The following is a 20,112-nucleotide window of genomic DNA, read 5'->3' on the forward strand; positions in this document are numbered from 1 at the left end:
AGCAGGAAGTTGTATCTGCAACCTGCATACACATGCGCGCAAACACACACACGCATGCGCGCGTGTGCGCGCACATCCCTAGCCCCCTGCCGGCCCCACCTCCTTTTGAAGTGGCTCTACTGTCAGCTTCAGCAATCAGAGTCAAAGGAGAAACTACTCAATGTATTATAGTTATTTTCTGTCTTTTCTGTGGATAGGATAGAAGTGGATGTATCTATCCTAGAGGTAACAGAAAACAAGTCAGAAGGTTTGCTGCTCACAAAATGGCAGGTTTCACAGGGATGCAAACTCATATATATTTGCTTAAGAGTCCAGTTGTGTAGCTGTGTCTGTGTGACACCAGACCTCATGAAGTTTTTCCAGAATGCACCATGGGTAGTGACATGTAGGTGGAATTTTTCTGCCCAGTGATGCTGAACAGAACACAAAAGCCTGTGCTGAATCAGTGAATTTTCTAGAATAAGGCCTGATTGCACCATAGCATCTGTCCCCTCACTGACTGTTGGGACGATTCAGCTGATATGCTGTCCTCTTCCTTCCTCAGCTCCAGCTGAGTGTCTCCAAAGCTGTGCACTCATCCAAGGCCAATCTTTCCAGATAGAAAGAGAGCTGTTCCTGGGTAGAGTGTGTATAAGTGATTGCGTTCTGCTCCTGAACTATCAGAAAGCCCTGGCAGTTCACAGGCTACGTAGTGGGTGCTTGCTTTTATATATGAAAAGTTATGTATTCTACTGAAAATATTGGTGTTGGAGTACGAAGAAATGAGTGACACGAAGAAAAAGTGAAGCATGTAAGAACAAACCTGACAGAGGAAATGGAAAAACTGAGAGGTTAGAAACAAAGAAAGACTACTGTTTATAAAATATTTCATTTGTAAATAATGGAACTTATCAATTTATCAAAATAAAAAACCTTTCACCTTCTGATTTAAAATTGTATGATTATCCTTTTGATCCAGTTCAGAGGTGACATGCTTCATTTTAGAATTGGCTTTTAATGTGAGAATTACCTCCAAGGATATTTCCATTTGAATTTTAATAATGTGGAGTCAGGCAAATGAATGACAGGTAAAGATGGATCACAATCTCTCCTCCCCCAACCCCTAATGAAATGAATGGAAAAAGCAGGAAAATAAAAAATAAAATAAAATCATAAAAAGAACCAAAGAAAGAGGTACAAGTTCACATAATAAACTTTGACAAGGGACAACCAAAGGAATAAACAGAAGATTCATTAAGGTATAGCTGGGGGCTACTGCTGTCCACCCCCTCCCCTCCCCACCCAGTAAGCACACAAACTAGTAACAGGAAAAGGAGAGTCATCTAAGGTGCTGACAACTCTCACTAATACCACACGAATTTAGAGAAAAGTGGATGAAGGGGAAGTAAGGAGAAAACATTATAAATATTTTTAAGCCCTAAAACATCCACCAGAAGATCTCAGTAGAGGCAAGAAAATTGCAAACTTGCAGGTGTCCCCCCAGGGACAGAACACACTTGAAATCAGGTCCAGTAAAGTTTGGTGTTTAATAAAATCCAGAAAAAAAGACAAAAGAGCCCAGATCCTCCAACAAAAGAGGTTAAACTCCCCAGTCCTTCATGTATCCTTCCTGTGCCTTTGAGCCATCAGGATACAGAAAAGAGTGCAACAGCCAACCCCCAAATAGTAGCTCCAAAGAGAAGATTAACACATCTCAGTACAGGTGGAGAGAGTTTCAGGGAGAATGCAGTCTCACTATATCAGAAAAGACAGAAGATATGAGCAAAGCCACCCACAATGCATGTGAGCAAGTAAGATACATGGAACTGACAGCAACTAGTTATGCAAACAAACTAGAAACCAAGAATCCGTAGCACACAAAGAATGATTAAATGAAAGAACAATGTGGTAGATAACGGATCAAGACCATAACAAAATTCCCCCATAAGTCCTTGGGCTACAGAAGAAATAATGAAAATGACATTTTTATAAAGAATAAAACTAATATCAAAGATCAAACAACAACATGTCAGATATCAAAAAGGATAATAAATTAAATGATCACTTGTTCCTGGACTAGATCTTGCACCAGAAAAAAACAAGCTATAATGAACATCACTGAGACAATTTTTAAAAATTAGATACGCACTGTGGATTAGAGAATTATAGTGTAACATTGTTAGATTTCCTGATTTTGATCATTGTACCATGGTTATATAAGAAAATGTTGTTGTTCGTGGAAAATACACTGAAGTATTTTTTGGAAAAGGGTCATGATGTTTATAACTTCTTCTCAAATGGTTCAGAAAAAGTGTTGTGTTTGTGTGTGTGTGCATGTGTGTACATATATGCAAATGAGGTAAAAGACAAACAGGTGGTGAACTGGGTAAAGTGTATATGGCAGTTCCTTGTAATATTCTTGTGTTCTTGCAAATTATCTGTAAATCTGAAATTATATCAAAGTAAAAATTACCAAAAAAAGTCAAAGCAATACCTCTAAAGGGCTAATTTATTAAGTCAATCAATAAAGAATGGACTAAAACCAGCTGAAAATTGAAATTCTGACATAGAAGATGTCAGTAAATGCAAAGGAAGATAAAAACAGGTTAAAACAGTTGAAGAAAATGTAAGAAGATCCAACATAAACAAAACAGGTCTCAGCAGGAGAAAGCCAAATGGAACAGAAAAGCAACTCAAATATACAACAGCAGACAATTTCTCTGAAAATAAGGAGGAACTTAAGAGCTTTAAGAATGCTGAATTACTGGGCTTCCCTGGTGGCGCAGTGGTTGAGAGTCCGCCTGCCGATGCAGGGGACATGGGGTCGTGCCCCGGTCCGGGAAGATCCCACATGCCCCGGAGCGGCTGGGCCCGTGAGCCATGGCCGCTGAGCCTGCGCGTCCGGAGCCTGTGCTCCACAAGGGGATAGGGCCCATATACCGCAAAAAAAAAAAAAAAAAAAAAAAAGAATGCTGAATTACTGACACTGAAACATAATCCTAGTCCAGTAACTGAATTTCAAAGATTAAGAAATTCTTCTAACATCCAGTCAGGAAAGAAGCAAGTCACATGCAAGAGAGAGGGTGAAGTAAAAAATTGGAGACCTCAGACTATTTCACAGCAAATTCACACCCAGGAGACAATGAATCAGTATGTTCAAGGTCGAAGAGAAAAGTGACCCAAGGAAATTACCTGCAGTCAATTTGCCATTCAAATATAAAGGTAGCAGGCATTCTCAAACATGACAGGACTCCAGTAATAGAGCTACCATGAGCTCTACCTGAGGGAAAGAAGTATTTGACAATTAAATTCAACCAAACAAAAGTTAAATAGGAAAACCACGCCAAAGGACTAACTAGCACCATATCCAGGGACAGAAGACACTGGAGAAATGTCTACTGAGCGCAGAGGAAAAAAACTGTGATCCACTAAATTAATCTAGCTAACTTGCCAGTTGACCATAAAGATAAAACTCAGACATTCTCCAGAATACCACAATCAAAACTTCTAGAAGTGAATCAAAATAAAAGGTTCAAAATTGGGAAGTCTTATAAAAATTCAGAATCTCAGGCCCCACCCCAGACATAAGAATCAGAATCTGCATTTTAACAAGACCCCCGGGGGATCTGCATACACATTGAAACTTGAGAAACACCGCTTCAAAAGATTGAACAGGGCTTCCCTGGTGGCGCAGTGGTTGAGAGTCCGCCTGCCGATGCAGGGGACACGGGTTCGTGCCCCGGTCTGGGAAGATCCCACGTGCCGCGGAGTGGCTGGGCCCGTAAGCCATGGCCGCTGAGCCTGTGCGTCCGGAGCCTGTGCTCCTCAACGGGAGAGGCCACGACAGTAAGAGGCCCGCAAACTGGGGAAAAAAAAAAAAAAAAAAGATCGAACAGCTCACTTCTCAAAGTGTGCTGGGCAACGGCTTTGATAAAGCAACAGAGATTAGCCACTCACTGAGTTTGTAGGAAGGAGAAAAAACAACTTTTTTATGTCCGCATGAAGGATGAAGGTCCTTAAGCCATGATTTAACTGTGTATTATGTGAGCTAAGGGGACTATCTCTGATATGGCTGGGCACCCACATGTTTTATAACATTTTCAGGGTGACATCGGGGGATAGTCAAGAAAACAGACACAAAGGTTGATGGTTAAAAGAGAAGGGAAAGGCTTGTTTTCTTGGAGCATGATATGAAGAATCAGGTGGAAGGCAGAGTTAATGTTGCCTATGGTGAAAAAATAGCATTACCTGCAGGATTTCTCAGTGCGTTTAATTCTTTTTCCAAACTGTCTAAGGTTTGTTGGTCAGCAGTGTCATCTAAGAAAGGCTCGTCATGGTCAGTATCATCAATATATTCAATTTCTGAAATTTCAGAAGCAGCTCTAGAGAGTGATCGAGCAGCTGTATTTCTTGACCGGGGATGAGAAGAGGAAAGGCAGCTGGAACTTCTTTTCCCAGAGTTGCAAAGTGGTAAATTTGCTGTTGAAGTTCTCTGTGATGTCCAGCCTAAAATAAAAAAAATTTAAATCAACTGTTTTTAAAATTCTGAATGAGTGCTTAAAGATACAAAAGACCAGTCCCCTGAACTTAGAACAGTTAAATTCATGCAACAGAGTTTATGAGAAAATGAACTTTAGATTATCATCCATTTTGGTTTACCTCAATTTGTGAATCCCGAATTACTTTCCCTATGTCATAGAGAACACTTCTGGGTTATTCTTCCCAAATTTTTTCTACATTCAGAGAAAGGCAAGCTAATTTTAATATTAACTAAAACAAAACATCTGTAAACCCAGGCAATTCCACAACAATTCAACACCCCAATCTTATCATCTACCCCATAGCCAACCACTGTGCCCTGTATCTTAAATTCTAGGACAATGCCACACTGTGCCTTGTAAGAGGATAGGATAAACATGGTATCACTTCCTAGTGAACCAATTTTATTGGATGGTGTGTAACATTCTTCTATTAAAACAGATATGGAGACAAAATAAACCAGTATGCAAAATCTTTTAGAAAAACACAGGCTTTAAAGAAATTGAGAACACATCTCTAATTTTGCTAATAAATATGATTTCACTCTCAGCCACTTTATAGGGCGCCTCAGTGGAAAAGTTCCAGAAGCACAGATCTGAGTCAGATTATCACTTTGTTCCAGTAGGGTAGTGACCACTTTATCTTGATCTATTTGAAAGGTTGACTTGGTTTCTTCAATATCTGTGTTTCTTTCATAGTAGGAAAACATAATCCGTTCAAAACATACTAACAGAACATAACTATATATCATTTGGTACTGCTCACAAGGTTCTTTAAAAAAGGTCAAGGGAATGAACATTCAAGGCATAAATTTGGAAATGCATAGTGCAGGTATATTTTTAATATCCTGAATCATTGTTCTGATTTAGATAAATATAGCTAGCTAGTGGGAAGCAGCTGCATAACACAGGGAGATCAGCTCCGTGCTCTGTGACCGCCTGGAGGGGTGGGATAGGGAGAGTGGGAGGGAGGGAGACGCAAGAGGGAAGAGATATGGGAACATATGTATATGTATAACTGATTCACTTTGTTATAAAGCAGAAACTAACACACCATTGTAAAGCAATTATACTCCAATAAAGTATATATCGGAGTATAATTATACTCCGATATATACTTTATATAAAGTATATATAAAGCAATTATACACCAATAAAGATGTAAAATATATATATATTAAATGTAAATAATTTATAAGATAATCTTGCATTCCTTTAATATAAATTGCCTTTGTGTAAAATATTGGATTCTTTAAAGAAGTGCTATTGTCATTATCATAAAAGTCATGATTTGACTTAACATATGCCATATAACATTATGCCCACTCTACTGACTCAAAGGAAAATGTAAGATTTAGAAGGGTGGCTACAGGCAATTGTCATGTATTAAACGGTTAATGATTATTGAGTTTGTCTTTTACTTTTAACTTAAAAGATCTATTTTAAAGGTAGCTACTACCCTAAGAAGAATCTTAATGCAGTATGTAATTATTTAAGCAATTAAAACTGACTAAGGTAAGTCCCAAAGGGCACCAATTTTAATGAACATTTCAGAAATCAAGTTTGAAAACAATTTTTGTGGGAGTGAAATTGTGAATAAATTAAGATTCTGACCTTTTTGTGTCTATTTGTGCTCAGAGACAATTCTGAAGAAAAATAACTGAAAAAAACGTGCCTATGTTTTTAAAAAAATAAATGTAAATATCCCTAAGATTTATTTTAATGACTAGAATTTGGAAATGATTTTACCTGTAGTATGTAAAGAATCAATATTTTATTTATAGCCATCAAGAAAAACAAACTTGCCATTCCCAAGAGTGAAGTAGGAACAGTAATGGTGGAAGTAAAGGTCAGAGAGTATAACAGCAATTCAGCTATATAAATAGAAACTTCTATATCTATGGAGAAAACCACACCCTTCTATTTGTATTGTGCTATGTCTCAGTCAAAATTAAAAGGAATTTAAAACTCGTTAAAATAAACAAACAAGGACACCAAGGGGGGAAATCGGCAGGGGATGGTGGTGGTGGGATGAATTGGGAGATTGGGATTGACATGTATACGCTGATGTGTATAACATGGATGACTAATAAGAAAAAATAAATAAATATTAAAAAATTAAAAAATAGACAAACAAAAGAAGTTATTAGGAAGAACTGGACTTCTGCCAACACAGGCAAACATGAGGTGAGAAAAATTTAACATAATGTAGATGCCCTTCAGAAAATTCAGGAGAGTACAAATGCTTGCTGAACTCTTATAACAACATCTGGCTGCTACAGTATTAGAGGTTAATTGATCCCAGCTGAGAAAAAACAAGTACACTGGGGTTGGATCAGACTTATGCTTAGCACACAGCAAAGAGACAGACCATCTTTCTTACTGGACATATACTCAAAGTGTAATTTAAAGTACCTAAAACATAGAAAGACAGTGAGGCTTCAGGTTGGTCCTTGATTTTATTTTGTTCATTTAGGTGTGTCATTTCCTCTGGTGTTTCCTGTATAAGCTTATCAGTGTTATTGCTAGGGTTAAGATTAGAGAACCAGTTAAGACGGGCACTAATGAAAAATGCCACAACTAAAGGGATCATCCTATATTTTTTTTTAAGTCCAATTTGTAGATTATAAAACATAAGAAATTCCTTTTGGAAGTAACTTATGCTATCATTGGCAATGTAAATAATATTCCCATATATGTTTCAGGAACTCTTAGAAAATACATTTTTTTTTAATGTATAAATTCTCAGTAATTTACACAGTGGAGCAAGAATATCAAAAGACAATAATGTTTTGCGACCTTTATCCAGGGAAAAAATATTGAGTCCTTTGGTCAGAATGCTACTTGTTATTGAAACAGTATGCAAAAAGCATGTTGCTCTGCTTATGTTTCATTCAATTCTAATGTTTTATTTAGAATAGTAATAATTACTATTATATTAAAGACTCTTCAGTGAGTGATCAATATTTTTTTATATATCATCATTCTTATGCCCATTAATGTAACCCAAAGCACCATTTTACATTATTTTCCCAATGTTTCACTGGTCTTATTAGTAATCATAGCCTATATTATTGAGCTAATACCAAGGACAATTTCTTCTGTTATATTTATAGTACAACTGTGATCAGTGTTAATCTATAATTTCCTCAGATTACAGAGATAGGAAGTCGGAGTCGGGGAGCAGTAGGTTTGGGCAGCGGGTGGGGGGAAGCAATGGACTTCCTGCTCAACACACGTGTATTTCATAGCTATCATGTTTTTACATTCACAAACTTAAAAATCTTACAGAAAGAGGAATTCCTTTATATACTGGCATCAGTTCAGAACATAAGATTTCTGTAACTTGTGGCATAGTCAGGAAAATTTCATTTTTATTTCAGGCCACTATCTCTGTCCAGAAAGCCATCTCTTTCCACCTCTAACTGGGAAGTCTTAATAATGCTTTAAGATTTGGCTGAAATGTCACCTACTCTCTAACATCTTAAATATCAACATGTTTCAAAGGCAAAGCAATTATTTTACTATCTCCATTCCTAAAAGACTGCACATGCATCTACCTCTATTATAACTGATCATCTGTACTATTATTAGTTACCTATCAGTCTCCAGAAGCATGTTACTCATGGTTCTTTCATAAACCTTTTATTATTAATACATATGGTACAAGTTATGTATTTACATGTCTATACAGCAGTTTTCTCAAAGTATGATTTTTGGACTATCTACATCAGCATGACATGGAATTGTTGATAAAATAAATGCAAATTCCTGGACCTTATCTCAGCCTTAATGAATCAGAATCTCTAAGAGTGACAATGAAAAATCCTCATTGCAACAGGTTTCCCAGGTGATTATGTTCATGCTCACATTCGAGAGCCTTTGAACTGGACTCTAAGCTCTCGGGCTTCTGGGAAGAAGGCTTATTTTATATCACCAGCACCAGGCCTCAAGTAGGTGCTCCTTCAAATGTTTTTTATAGTAAATTATTGATTTCAACTGATCACTCTAAGTTGATACTTAAAGGCATTTGGCTACTTACATATAAAGATTTGTCTTAGTAACAAATTCTCATAGCATGTATGTGAACTTGTTTTTAATCAATATATAGTGACTTTAAGAAGTATCTTTGACTGCCTCAGAAGGAAGCAGCCAGAATATTTAAAGCTGCCCTAGACTTTGATGTGAGAATAGGTATCTAATTATAGAGCCAAAAAACATTTATCATAAATGAATGGATTTTCCACTAAAAAAAAACCTTTTTAAAATCTGACAGGTTCTCAACATAAATGCACATGGAAAGAATCTAAGCTAGCCAAGTAGTTTTAATCACAGGATTTAGGGCAAGAGAGACATATAAACCTTACATATTTGGACAAATCATATGTAATTAAATTTCTAGCTTGAAGATGGCCTTCAGACGAAGGCAAACAGCCCCCTTTGTCAAGTGTTTCTCCTAAACCATGGGCTCCCGAAGATCAGGAAACGTGCCTTATGCAACCATTTTCTCCCAGGGCCCAGCACAGTGCTGTCATACTCAACACGTGTATTGAATTGCCTTAATTCCTCAGTCATCTATTACAACTTCATATGAAATTCAGCACAAAGCAAACCTTCTTCAGAAGGTATTTTAGGATAACAATAATGATCTAATAATACTATTGATTTTAATCATGCCAAAATTCTCTGCATACCCTCACTAGGAAAATACTGCAATGAGCATTCAATATGTCGAAAGAGTTATCCTATAGAAAATCTTGCAATTATTTTGGCTAGAAAATAGAGTTAATGAACTGAAATCAAGATTCCAGGGCCAACACATTAAGCATCAGGTTTAAAGCAGAGGTTTCTTAACCACAGCAGCAAGTAGCAATCTTATGGCTTTGTGTGATCATAATACGAATCAAGGAGTATGCAAAATCTAGTATAGATATACTCTTTCCTGAAAGTGTAACGAAACCCAGTATGTATTTTATAACGGTTGTTCAAAATATATGCCATATCCTGAGCTACGTTTTAAAAATATTATTCTCTAATACATTGTTACAGAAAGGAGCTAAGACTTTAAAATTTATGCTTTTGAGAAGAATAAAGACTACTCTTGGTTTTTTAGTTTTGGAAGAAAAGTCCAGGACAGTTTAAATGAGTAAGTTTAAATTAAGTAACGGCAAAAACTAATTTTCAGGTGCCTAGTAAACTGCGAAGAGACAAACTAATAAAAGAAGTGAGCCACCAATATGGCACTGCAGCCTTACAGCCTATATTACCAGTCTTTTGCTGTGTTCTCCTTGATGATGCGTTCTGGGCTCTCTTCAGAACACCCAAGGCAACTGCATTATCAGCATAGGCACTTATGCTATGGTCTGGGATCCATTCTCTGTCTCCTAAAAATGGAAAAGTGGTAAAATTATATAAAGTTGAAAAAGAGGAGACATCCATATTGTTGCTTTATTATATGTATTGCCTTACTGGATAATATTTAGCTAAATAAAAAACATTTATAACAGTGAGGTATATATTATGAAAGAAAATCTCATAATTATACAACAAAAGGAATAAATTCTAAATTGCAAATATATTGCACACACACACACATACAAGTTTGAACAGAAACAAATATTTTAAAAAGTATACAGCAATATAACATAAAATATAATCATTTGTATGTGAAAAAATATATTTGAATACATAGGAAATTTAAGAATACAGGCGACACTAAAACATGGCTTTAAAAGAAAATTATGGATATGTCTCAGAAATCTCACAGATCCTAAGATTTTAAGATGGCATTTAAGAATTATCGTACAATACTTAACATTGATTGATTGATAGTCAATCAAGTGATTTGAAGAATTACTATTAATTTATTAAGGGCCACACTTCTAAAATACGAAAATAATCTCTCTCAGTCTCATTATAGCCATGTTTTCTGACAGTAGCCTTAAATATAAATATATGGCAACTCACACAGGGTTAATAATTCCAGCCAGAAAAGAAGAAAATGATTTATTTATTGAACAGAATTGCCCAGTATTTCCTAAGATGTTGACAAACTGTTTTAAAAAAAGGTGTCAGAAAACTGTTAGCTTGGTCCACAGGCCGTCTGATTTTATGTCTGAATTTACCTGCAATTGTAATCCTAGTACTGGAGTAGTTGCATTCTAAGCTATGAGAAGGAAGTAAGTTGAGTCTTTCATTTTTATCGAAAACAAAGAATCTTTCAAGCCCTTGATATTGTTCAGTTATGGGCTTACTTCTGAGGGCTATTTCTTGTAATAACTAGGAAACAAAATATTCAACAAAGTTAAGTTTATTTTATCTCATCCACACAAACCAGCATGTTCATTCACTGAGCACCTACTATGTTCCTGGCATGGATTCTGCCCACATCAAGTTTAGGTTCTAGTTGTGGAGACATAAGTAATAACACAACATTTATATAGAGTAAATTCGGAAAAATGCATAAACCACAATTACAGTAATAATCTGAAAGTTGCCATCAAATCTAAGGAGGACAGAAGTTCATGAAAAAAAAAGTAAAGTTTTCCTATCTCTTTACTTTCCTTTATTTTCTTCCCTCAGTGTCTTTGCACATAAATTACTCTGGAAAATAGTCTCTCTCATATGCTGTGCTTTTGTACTAGTAGTGTCTTTGTCTATACATAAAATAAATTCAGAGACGAAAGTAAAATACTGATGGAAACAAATCTGATCTGATCATGGTCACAGAGAAAATCCAAGTTAACAAAACATTCACCATGAATAAAATATACCAGTAAGAAACTGAGGCAACAGTGAGCTAAGTAATTTGTGAAGTTTATACAGGTAGAAACTAGCAGACTTAGATTTTGAATATATAGATCTGGCTGATCTGAAGCCTGGGCTTACTCCACCACCCTATGAATTCATATTTTGATATGCTTTCATCCTAGGGAAGAATATAAATATGGGATTTAAAAAGTACATGGGTCTAATAGGAAACAGATTGGAGATGTACCAGTGAGAGCTCTGGATGGACTTAAAATACAATCAGAGTGGCTATCAGTATTCAACAGTTCCCTAATGTATCTAACGAATGCCCAGAAGCCGTCTGTTTCAAGGTAGTAATCACACAAAGAAAATTACGATAACTCTACTCAAATGTATAAATCATATAAATGATATTAAGAAACCAAGCTAGTGACCAATAAAGCACTTCCTTCAAAGACAAGTCCAAGTCCACCCTACTCATGACTCCTTCACTGGCTCTCCCAGACACTGATCAAAAATTCACAGGAATGGGGCTTCCCTGGTGGCGAAGCGGTTAGGAGTCCGCCTGCCGATGCGGGAAGATCCCACAGGCCGCGGAGTGGCTGGGCCCGTGAGCTATGGCCGCTGAGCCTGTGCGTCCGGAGCCTGTGCTCCGCAACGGGAGAGGCCACAACAGTGAGAGGCCCGCGTATCGCAAAAAAATATATTCACAGGACCCCTTCAGCTCTAGTGGAGCTCATATTTGGATTAGACAATTGAAAATATGGAAGTTTCTTTTAAAGCCTAGGCTAACAGAGAACAATGAGAGTGAATTTGCTTGTTTGCCCAATGTCACCAAGTTAACTACTGGAGGTTTCAGATTCAAAACCAAGAGCCCCTGACTAGTCCATGTTCTTCCTGGCACATGCCCCTACCTCACTGCTGCTGCTTTACAACTTAGTACTCAATTCCACACCTTTATGAAGAACTCAATTTCTGGAAATTGAAGGGCAAAATGTACTGTCTTATACTCCATTTTGAAGTCAAGTAATACCACTGCTTAAAATTGCCCCGACTGTCCACTCCTGAATTTTCTACTGGAGCAGAACTGATTTCTAAATAGTTTCTGCTCAGGGAATGGTTTCTACTAGGGCAGGGGAAGAGTAAAAGCAGTTCATGTAGAGTCATTAGGGATGAAAAGAAAGTAGATTCTACCACTAAGTGTAAAGCACTGTGGTTCTATGATATAATCATTTGCCACTTATTTTTTTTTACAGTAGTAGTATAAGAGATCAAAATTAGTAGTTTTTTAACATTTCAATTTTAATGATGAAATACTTTAAATATATAGATATGTACAACACATAATATAACTTTCTCACACAATATCAGTAATTTAAAAGACTTGCTTCAAATATCTATACCAAAAATATATATTAGACTTTATAAGTAGAATTTATTATATTATGGTATTGAAGTTGACATACACTATTACAATGTAAGTTTTTGACTATTATTTCATCTGAGTGCATCCATAAAAAGTTCCAATTACCTTAAATGTTTCCAAAAATGCTATCAGACTCATATTTACTCTATGTATCCTTTCATATTTAAATTTTAACATCACATTTTTGAGATGTATCCACGTTAATAAAAGTAGCTATGTTTCATTCATTTTAATTGTTACATTACTTTCCATTATGTGAATTACCACAGATTATGTATCTGTGAGTTTTGCCAAATGTCTTTTATTAGGTTACAGAAAATAATGTCCCCCCCCCCCAGGGAAGAGGTCAGGCAGGCTGACGCCCCGTATAAAAGAATTGGGTTCTATATGCTCAGAATTCCTCTCTTATAACACAGCGCACAGCACGGGCAGGTGTCACCTAGCCCTCCGCATGATGCCCTGGGGAAACTGGAAAACCAGAGTACTTGTTTGTTCTGTTTGCAGAAATTCATTCTTTGATTAATTGTTTTCTTCACTGGAGGAAAGGGAGAAGCTCAGCTGCCGTGGGTGTTGATTTGGGGAATCTGTTATTGGCTAAATTGTGGGAATGTCTTCCTAGAAGGGATTGGGGTTTACTTTTGCCAGATACATCAGGGCATCAATAGACATGGATCAACATTAGTGTTAATTTATTGGCTTGCAGATTCCAAGTAAGAAATGTACATTCAAACTCTAAACTGAAGCTGGATTAAAGTCCAAGATTTCCATTTTTCAGATAAGATATTTATTGACTTGGGCCAGATCCCCTGCAAAAATCAGTTTCCTTTCATCTTGTTGTACCTGTGAGTATGTCTCCTTGTGTATTCCTTCAGAGACTGAGCAGACTTTTAGGGATTTAAGATTTTTGCAGAGGTCTCAATTCTAATTTCTCACTTTGAAAAGGAAAAAGACCTGTCACTAAGTGGGCATAGAAATCCAAACCCCTAAGCAGAAGCAGCAGCAACTCAATATTCTTTCTTCAACTTTTTTGGTCCCTCCTTCAGTTTAGGCACCCTGGAGATTCATTACAAATGACTGTAAAGTCTTGTTAAAGTGTTTGCCTTCCTCAATTTCCAAATAATTTAACACTTGACTTGTCCAATTTCTAAATAACTTACTATTAATAATCATAATTACTTAAGATTTTTAGTACATAGAACAGAGATTCAAATAGAGTTTTTAAATTTGGCAATAATGCAATAATGAACTGCTTTATCTTTTTTTCTCTAAGAAGAAACGAAAACTATACCCCTATTTCTTTATTAGCCATATTCCTGAAGAATTACCTTTTCAACCGTATATTTACATTAAGGCACAAAAACTGGTTTTATCTACAAAACTGCATTTTGTTTTCATTTTAACCAGTGACTATAGAGTAGGAAGCTAGAAAGGATTTATTACAGTAAATTATTCATAATAATGAATTTCATTTAGAAAAGTAACAGCACTCTTACTATGGTGCATGAGGTGGGCCTTAAATTATTTGTCATAGAAAATCATTTGTTATAATGGCATTTACCATATTAGAATTTGTTCTGCAAGTCATTTCTATTCTTTCCCATGTGAGTTACTCTTCAACTATAAGGTCGCACATTTTAAATTCAATAGGAAGTAACATTTAAGAATATATTGTGTCAATATGAATTTTTTATGTTTATTATAAAATGTTTAATACAATAAACATAATTGATATTTACCAGTGGTGACTCTGTAGTTTTAGAATCTTCAGAGTTTGGCCTCTCATGCAGATTGCTAAATTCCAAGGATTCCTTGTCCTCTTGAGATAATTTCCCCTTAATGGAGGCTTTTTCTAAATCTGTACTTGGCAAAGAATCCTTGCTCTCAAGTGATATGCAGGAATCGTCATACTTTTGACTACTTTCTATATCTATGCTGTCCTCTTTGAAATTTCTCTCAAAAAAGCTGTTTTCCTCTAATTTTTCAACAGCAGGAGAGTAAGCATCAGGATTCACAATGTCACCAAAATCTGCACTTGAAGTTCCTGCTGTTGAAAACACATATTCACAAAAGTTAAATAAATAAATATAAACAAATAAATTGATTAAACTGTTCACTAACCAAAAGTTCTGTGCTATAAACCTTTATCATTAAGCACTATTTTTTTAACCGATGTTTCTTTACTGAGTTCTCAGTGTTAAAATACTTTTACATGGCTTATGTTCATAAATGATAAATATATATATATATATATATATATTCAAGCCTAAAGTAATGGAGGGGGACAAGATATTGTTTTGTAATGCAATCTTGAAATTGATGCAAATTTTCATTTCAGCCTGTGGTTCAATTCCCACTTTCCTACCCTCTCTCCCACTCAAGTTTTATATCAGCAATTTATGAGAAATAATACAGAGGGAACCTTATTTCCCACATTTTACCTCTTTTGCTTAGCATGACTAGTAATGAGGAGAGGGCAAAGGGAAATCTGCCAGATGAAAGAACAGCAGCATTTAGGGGCACAGAAATGTTTAAGCTGGGACACCTGCCTCTGAAAAACTACAAAATGAGCAAAATTATATTAGTCACCCACCTCATTATGTCTGCTTTAAAAAATCACTTGGTTTAGATCACTGCTTTTCAACCTGGCTGCACAATGGAATCATCTGAAGGTACTCTTTAAAACCATCAGCGTATGGGCCTGACCCCAAACCTATTAAATCAAACACTGACAGTGGGACTTAAGCACTGTTTTTTGTTTTCTTCCCCCTCCACCAAGTTCTCCAGGTGATTATAATGTGCAACCAGGATTATGAAACATTGTTCTAGATTTTCTTAAGAATAAAAATTCTTTAAAAAGTTTTGTACCGTATTGCTTTCATTCTCTCTCTCTCTCTCTCTCTCTCTCTCTCTCTCTCTCACACACACACACACACACACACACACACACACACACACATATCCAGACTGAATACAGCTTCATCTGATTAGCCCGTATTCTCTTTCCAATATATGTGTCTTATCTCTATAAACAGACTGTGAAAATAGTAGAGGCTATGACTAAAATAGTCTCCAGTGATACAAACTCTGCCTTACAGTCCAAAGGACTTACTTGTTGCAATCAAATGTTTATACAATTTAGCAATTACACACAGTACTTAGAACTTCCACTTCCAATATCACCTCTTAAATTGCACAAGTACTGTGAGAAATGCAATGAGTTGTATGTCAGAGAAATATTTTATAGAAAAACTTCATAAAAGCTATTCAATTTAATGAAACTTTCATGGTAATGCTGTACTTTCCTACTAAACTTGAAAAGAAATTATCTGAATCTAATATTTTTGCGGATAGAGCTGCCATTTCCTACGTATAAATGTCTACAACGAACCTCTACAATATTTTTGCAAGACTGTAAAATTCCATTATTAGGATTTATTGCTGCTAAAAAGGTGAGAACCCAGCCTCTTAATAATGTTTAAAATGCAATACAGAAAGTACAGATATGATTTAATTTAGTCTCATTAGAAGCCCTTTTAAGTCATAAAAAATAGATGTCTTGGTTCAATATTCAAAAATCAATTATTCTAACCTGTCACATCAACAGGATAAAGAAGAAAAATCACAGGATCATATCAATAGATGCAGAAAAAGCATTCAACAAAATCCAACACTCATTCATGATAAAAACTCTCAGCATATTATAAATAAAGGGGAATTTCCTCAACTTAATAAAGACTACCTAAAAAAAAAAACTACCGTTAATATCATAATTAATGATAAGAAACTAAAAGCTTTATCTCTAATATCAGGAATGAGATAAAGATGTCCACTCTTACCACTTCTTTTCAACATTGTACTGGAAGCCCTAGCTAATTCAGTAAGACAAGAAAAGGAAGTAAAAGGTGTACAGATTGGGAAGGAAGAAATAAATCTGATTTTGTTCACAGATTAGATGATTGTCTATGTATAGATCCAAAAGAGTTGACCAAAACCTTCTGGAATTACTAAGTGATTATTGAATGGTTGCAGGATATAAGGTCAACATACAAAAGTCAATTGCTTTCCTACACACCAACATGAACAAGTGGAATTTAAAATTAATAACACAATATCATTTACATTAGCACACAAAAAGTTGAAATACTTAGGTATAAATCTTAAAAAAATGTAAGATCTACATGAGGAAAACTAGAAAACTCTGATGAAAGAAATCAAAAAACTAAATAAGTGAAGGGCTAGTTCATATTCATGGATAAGAAGACTCAATTTGTCAAGATGTCAGTTCTTCCCAATTTCATCTAAAGATTCAGTGCAATCCCTATCAAAATCCCGGCAAGTTATTTTGTATATATTGACAAAGTGATTTTAAAATTTATATGGAGAGGCAAAGACCCAGAATAGGCAACACAATATTGAATGATTGACACTATCCAACTTTGAAAATTATCACACAGCTATATTAATCAAGACAAAGTGGTATTAGCAAAAATATAAAAATAGATCAATGGAACAGAATGGAGAATCCATAAATAGATTCACTTAAATATAGGCAACTGATCCTTGACAAAAGAGTAAAAGCAATACAGTGGAGAAAAGATAGTCTTTTCAACAGATGGTGTTGGAATAAGCGGACATCCACACGTCCCCAAATAAATCTGGACACAGACCTTATACTCTTCACAAAAATTAACTCAAAATGAATGATAAACCTAAATGTAAAATGCAAAACTATAAAACTCCTAGAAGACAGGAGAAAATCCAGACAATCTTGGTTATGGTAATGACATTTTAAAATACAACACAAAAGGCAGGATCCATGGAAGAAATAATTGATAAGCTGGACTTCACTAAAATTAAAGACCTCTGTTCTGTGAAAGACACTGCTAAGAGAATGAGAAGACAAGCCAAATATTTGGAGAAAATATTTGCAAAACACATACATAAAATACTATTATCCAAAATATACAAAAGAACTCTAAAATTTTCAACAGTAAGAAAACAGACAACCCAATTAAAAAATGGGCAAAAGGCCTTAACAGACACCTCATTAAAGAAGATATATATGGCAAATAAGCATATGAAAAGATGCTCAACATCATACATCATTAGAGAATTCCAAATTAAAACGAGATACCACCATACAATTATTAGGATGGCAAAAATCCAAAACACGGACAATGCCAAATATTGGCAAGGGTTTGAAAAACAGGAAGACTCATTTGCTGTTGGTGGGAATGAAAAGTGGTAAAGTCAATTTGAAAGACAGTTTGGTGGTTTCTTACAAAATTAAACATACTCTTACCAACAATTCTGCTCCTTGGTATTTACTGAGATAAGTTAAAAACTTATGTCCAAACAAAAACTCAAACATGGATTTTTATAACAGCTTTATTCATAATTGCCCAAACTTGAAAGCAACCATGATGTTCTTTAATAAGTGAATGTATAAATAAATTGTGGTACATTCAGACAATGGAATATTATTCAGCACTAAAAAGAAGTGAGCTATCCAAGCCATGAAAACACATGGGGGCACCTTTAAATACATATTATTAAGTAAAAGAAGCCAATCTGAAAAGACTATTGTATGATTTCAGCTATATGACATTCTGGAAAAGGCAAAACTGGAGACAGTAAAAACATCGGTGGTTGCCAAGGGTTAGCAGGGAAGTTTGTGTGAAAAGGCAGAGCACAGAGGATTTTTCGGGCACTGAATCTACTTTGTATTATTCTATAATGTTGGATACAAGTCGTCATACATTTGTCCAAACCCAGAGAACGTACAACACCAAGAGCAAACCCTAATGTAAACTGTGGATTCTGGGTAAAAATGATGTGTCTATGTTCATTGATTTTAACAAAGTATTGTTAAGTAATTTGTACTACTCTGGTTTGGGATGCTGATAGTGGAAGAAGATATGAGTTTGTGGAGTCTGAGGGTATATGGGAACTCTGTACTTTATGCTCAATTTTCCTATGAACCTAAAACTGCTCTAAAAAATAAAGTCTATTCAAATAAATTAAGTATCTTTAAAGTAACACTTAATGGGCATTTGTATTCAGCATTTTCCCAAAGGCAGTTGGAACTCCATGCTCCAGGTAGGTTAAAAATACCTTCTGGCTTAGACCTGGAGCCCTGTAAAGTCCTAAATTCCCATGTGGGTATAGTTCATTGTCATATGATTTAGAGGCTTCGTAGCTGAAAATGTTAAAACCAGCATGATTTCTACAAATCACTGTTCTCTAACATCTGTTTCCCAATGAAAAGGTAATCATCAGTTTTACAACTAGTCCCTTTAAATAATGATCTCTGGCATCTCTCAAATTCTTCACATAAGATATATTTATTGGTTTTTCTGAAAATCCTAAGTAGATAATATAAAATCCTAAGTAGATAAAAGCAGATTAGAAATAATCTAGTTCCCATGTTTTAGTTTCGGAAAGTGAGATCTAAGAAAGGAAGTGACATGTTCATGGTCACACAGCACTTTAAGGCAGAAATGAAAACAAAACCTGACTCGCAGGCCAGGATACTTTGCTATGACTGTCTTTAAATGATGATCTCAGCATCTAGAAATTAAAACCAGACATTAGCACACAGTATTCTAATCTATAGATCCCAAGGGTACTACTAGTAATAACAATGTAGATATATAAACAGATGATTTGTTTTGGTTTTATCATTAATGTGAAACTTTACACAAACTTAAGTATTTTAGGAAAAGATTTAGTGCAAGGGAGGGAGGACAAAAGAGTGTCAATCAGACTTTTGTCACTAAAAGCCCATCTATGTAATCCTTTAAACGCTAGCTCAGTACATAATAACTTTTAGAGTAGTCCTATACCGGCTGCTTTTTCCTCTGAATACAAACACCGTTGTCCATTGACCAAAAAGAGTATTTGATAGAAAATTATGTATTTTCAACCAATTTTCTCCTGAGGACTAAATCTTCTGGGTTTAAAATGAACAGCAAAATAGGCAAAGCTTTTACATACTGCAATACCTATTGGTTTTATTAAGTTACTAACATTCACCATTAATAATATTAAGTAACAACAAAAAAAGTTACCTTTTGAGTTATCTTTACAATAAGAATTGTTGCTCAGATGAAGATGTAAGAGGTGTGTTTTTCCCTTGGTGAAAATATGATGTTGATGGATGTCATTTTCATATAGAAAAGTATTCTGATAATCATGAAATGTGCAACTTTCATGTTTAGGGACAAGCAAAAGAATAGAGTTGAAAGAAATTATATATAAAAAAGTTAAAAGACCCAGCTTATTAAAATAAATACAGTAAAACCTTAAGGGAATAGGGTTATTCACATTAATTTAATATTTGCTTCAACGTACTGTGGACAATTCTGAACTACAAGTAACTAAACAGTATTATGAATTTAAAGGAAATAGGCAACTGGG

At 35.3% G+C, this 20,112-nt stretch overlaps 1 protein-coding gene across 2 annotated transcripts in view; it reads right to left on the bottom strand.

Annotated features, from left to right (window-relative positions):
* Positions 1–20,112, bottom strand: part of ZBBX (zinc finger B-box domain containing) — a 102,852-nt gene that overhangs the window by 6,218 nt on the left and 76,522 nt on the right. Inside the window, exons 13-17 of one of the 2 annotated variants that reach the window (XM_007446422.1) lie at positions 19,764–19,900; positions 14,430–14,737; positions 10,643–10,796; positions 9,785–9,901; positions 4,228–4,485 (exon numbers count right to left, since the gene is read on the bottom strand). In XM_007446422.1, the coding sequence (XP_007446484.1) occupies positions 4,228–4,485; positions 9,785–9,901; positions 10,643–10,796; positions 14,430–14,737; positions 19,764–19,900 (974 nt within the window). The remainder of the gene's footprint in view (positions 1–4,227; positions 4,486–9,784; positions 9,902–10,642; positions 10,797–14,429; positions 14,738–19,763; positions 19,901–20,112) is intronic. The other variant, XM_007446423.1, reaches the window with a different exon arrangement.

Source organism: Lipotes vexillifer, unplaced genomic scaffold (genome assembly GCF_000442215.2).
Source record: "Lipotes vexillifer unplaced genomic scaffold, Lipotes_vexillifer_v1.1 scaffold763, whole genome shotgun sequence".
Lineage (NCBI taxonomy): Eukaryota > Metazoa > Chordata > Mammalia > Artiodactyla > Lipotidae > Lipotes > Lipotes vexillifer.